The sequence below is a fragment of the Bactrocera dorsalis genome, chromosome 3 (assembly GCF_023373825.1).
Source record: "Bactrocera dorsalis isolate Fly_Bdor chromosome 3, ASM2337382v1, whole genome shotgun sequence".
Taxonomy (NCBI): domain Eukaryota; kingdom Metazoa; phylum Arthropoda; class Insecta; order Diptera; family Tephritidae; genus Bactrocera; species Bactrocera dorsalis.
Genome location: NC_064305.1, coordinates 76,699,596 through 76,703,016, shown reverse-complemented (window position 1 = coordinate 76,703,016; position 3,421 = coordinate 76,699,596). Strand labels below are relative to the sequence as shown.

The 3,421-nt window shown below is 35.1% G+C and overlaps 1 protein-coding gene across 1 annotated transcript; it reads right to left on the bottom strand.

The window, feature by feature from the left end:
- Positions 1-586: 586 nt before the first annotated feature.
- LOC105233830 (serine protease inhibitor 27A) lies at positions 587-2,493 on the bottom strand. Its single transcript, XM_011215995.4, has one exon. The coding sequence runs from the start codon at positions 2,238-2,240 to the stop codon at positions 918-920; it is 1,323 nt and encodes a 440-aa protein (XP_011214297.2). The 5' UTR covers positions 2,241-2,493; the 3' UTR covers positions 587-917.
- Between the last annotated feature and the right edge of the window lie 928 nt (positions 2,494-3,421).

Sequence of the window (3,421 nt, the reverse complement as noted above, 5' to 3'; positions counted from 1 at the left end):
CTGAACACATAGTTGCTAAAATAAATGCACCTGTGAAGGGTATATTAGCTTCGGTGCAGCCGAAGTTGACGTTTTTTCTTGTTTTCTCAAAATTTTTTTCACATGGGTTGTTTTCTCTCAGAACGCTGTCTCAGGAAAAGTGCATGAGTGTGTGTATTTTATTTCCTTCTCAAAACGTACGAGTGAGAGTTACCTAGCAGATGTTTGTTTATAGTTTTTCATAACAAATATTTTGAATCAAGTTATTCTACTAATTATAATGAAGAAGATGAAGATAATGAATTAGCAAATTTTGTTAAGCTCAATGATGGAAATGGCGAATGAGTTGGTTGGCAGTTTTTTTGTTCTTTTATCATCTAAAAATTTAAAACGTTTACAAGGTGTCATGTAGAATTGATATAATGTTGCCATATAATGAGGTATTTAACTTTTGCATCGAGTAGAGAAAACGTTATTAGAGTAAGCCAAGCTGTCATATTTTTGTAGAAATTTCTAATGGTTGGGAGTCTAAATTGACACATTTCAGTTGTTTTGTTAGGTTTTAAATGCAAGAAGTCCCTAAAACATTAAATAATTCAAAGTTATCTTATATAATGTTGGCACTTTCAGGTTGCTTTTTATTTCACTTCTTATAAACTTATCACATATTCATAATTGAGTATATTCCAAAAGTAAGAAATTACAAAAAATACTCGTCTCACTTAATTAAAGATTACTTAGAAATACACATTTAGGTATTTTAACACAAAATTAGGTATAATTTCTTAATAATATGGCATGCATATTAATTTTCTTATTCATTATATGACACTCACGATTTGTGACTGCTAAATAATTTCTTCCTAATACTTATGCCTTATACAATACAAACTTATATAAATATGTATATACGAGTATGTCGCTAAAAATCACCACATTCAAATTGTTGGCTCTAGTACTTTGCCGGCGAAAATTATATTTCCAGTGGCTTCTTCTTCAATGAAGAAAAGAAACGGTTGATTGACGTTGAACTCCTCGATGAGTGGCGTGCCACCGAACTTGTTGTCAATCTCCACGACTGTTGAAGCGTAGGCTTCGGTGCCCTTCTCGTTCACATCAATACCGCTTTTCTGAAATACATTCGATACTTTTAATACTTCAGCAACACCTGCACCGCGCGCCAAACCCGGCAACGACGCATCGCTCGTGAAAATATCATGTATGCCCAAAGCTTGCAGTGTGGGTTTCAAGTTCTTGTCAAAGTCAAATTTGAATTTTGGCATTGTTACCTTCACTTTGACCGACTCCATAGCCCATTGCATACGTTTCAATTGGTCATTGACCAAATTCTGTGTAAGCACCTCAATGTTACCCATTGTCTTAGGCAATAAAATGAACATGGAGAACTTCTTACCCTTATAAGGTAAGCGCAAGATCTTCGCATCTAATGCAACATCATTGTAATAGTAGAAGGAATCTGTAAGCTCCATAAAGTCGGCGCGCAATTGTCTCTTTGGCGTATTGAAGAAGACACCTTCGAAAGTGTTATTGAATGGCGTACGCCATAAACCATTAAAGTACAACACATTTGCCATGAGTAAAATATTATTCTGTACATTGCCCTCATTTACGAGTTGAGTTAGGCGTCCATGCGTAACATTGTTGCACCAGCTATTGATCACATACGCCGACTCGCTACCTTTTGTAAAATCCAAACGCTCGATATCGGTTTGATAGTAGCTATGCAGTATGGCAGCGTAACGTTGTTGCGGCTCAACTTCAACATCTGTGAAAAGTTTGGACTCCAAATTCAATGTAAAATATGGATTTTCCTTTTTAAGTACATTCAATGTTTTTCTGTAAAAGCCACGCAAGTTATCCGGCTGCCTGATGTCCGTCAATGTACTGTAGAGTTCACGCTGTGTCTGCGAACCGTTGCCCGCAGCTTCTGCTAATAGCGCCAAAGACAGTTTGACTGAGAAGGGCGATATGATGACGTTACCGGGCTCCTCACTCAGCACTTGTTTCAGCAGTGACCATGAAAAGAGATCTAATGTATCACTGCGATATGGCACATAGTCGTCGAAATCATAATCGCCAACTGGTGCCGATGCTTGGAGTTGCGCATCCGGTAAAAAGATACCGCTTGGAATAGTTGGCAATGCATTGGGTGCCTGTGTTGGTGCCACAATTCCGTTTAATGCCGTCGCTTGAGCTAGTGCAATACCGCACAAAAACACTATGAAACTATGTCTTATCATATTTATATTATTTAAAGCAACAAACACAACTACCGAATATTTATCTTCGAATGTTTAGCCTTGACGTATGTTTCTGAACTCGTTTAATATTGTTTACTTGGCGATACGAAACGTATGTAGTATATAGGCATATGTATTTATATGTATTATTATTACACAGATTTTAGTGTATCTTATACCGTAAAAAATCCCCAGCGCGTTCTGTCGTATCAACCGATCGTTTTGAAGAGATGACTTAGAATGACACAATCACATCACAGAACCAAGCTTTAAAAACCTGTTTGCTGCTGACGTAGGAGCGTGTACAAAGTCAGTGATATGCATGCTGGAAAGAATGAAAGCGATCGCGAGAGAGAGGTTCAGATATTTTCGTATTGATTAAATCACTGAACACTGTCGGCGCTCATGATGCAGGTAAGTATAAGAGAGATACAATATACATAAGCATATGCTTAGGTCAGGGTTACCATAGTTTAACATTTACTAGCAAAGTTTGGAGTATTTTATTTCAACGAGTGAAATTTATTAACGAAATTTAAATTTAGGAATGATCTTAAGCTATAAATAAAATACGGGAAATACTTTAGAACACTTAAGATGCCGTGGTGTAAGGTACATTTTTTTTTAACTAATTATCAGAGGCACATATGTATGTAATAAACACACATGTCTTAGAATTTACAAGGTAAAATTCAAATATTTCTTGAAAATATAAATTATTTCTATTTCTTTTTGGTTCAAAAGATAGAAAATATATAGAAGACAAAATGTTGCTATTAATGTAAAAAAAATGTACTTTCGATAATATTTTCCATGTTCACTTATAATTATATTTAATTGTTTGTATATCTTTATATATTATTTTTATATTTTTAAAAGCTTTAAAACTGAACTTATTTACTTAGTAAATTTGCTGTTAGGTAACACTTATGCCACTGCAATGCACTCTTAATACTCTTATAACTTTCTCTCCCTCTCTCTCTAGAGATTACCAAATTTTAAAGAAGCTTTCCTCTGATTTCAGAAGATACTTGAACGTATTGATAGGTAGATACTTTTATTGTTCTTTTTTCCTACTACTGAAAATAACCACGGCATGGATAATTGAATATGCGAACAGCATTTAAAAATTAAGCTGAACGGAAAGTTGGAGGTGCGGCATATTGTAAAGATCGAACTTA

Coding starts and splice junctions, on each gene's coding strand:
- LOC105233830 (XM_011215995.4), bottom strand. CDS start 2,240: ATGATAAGACATAGTTTCATAGTGTTTTTGTGCGGTATTGCACTAGCT.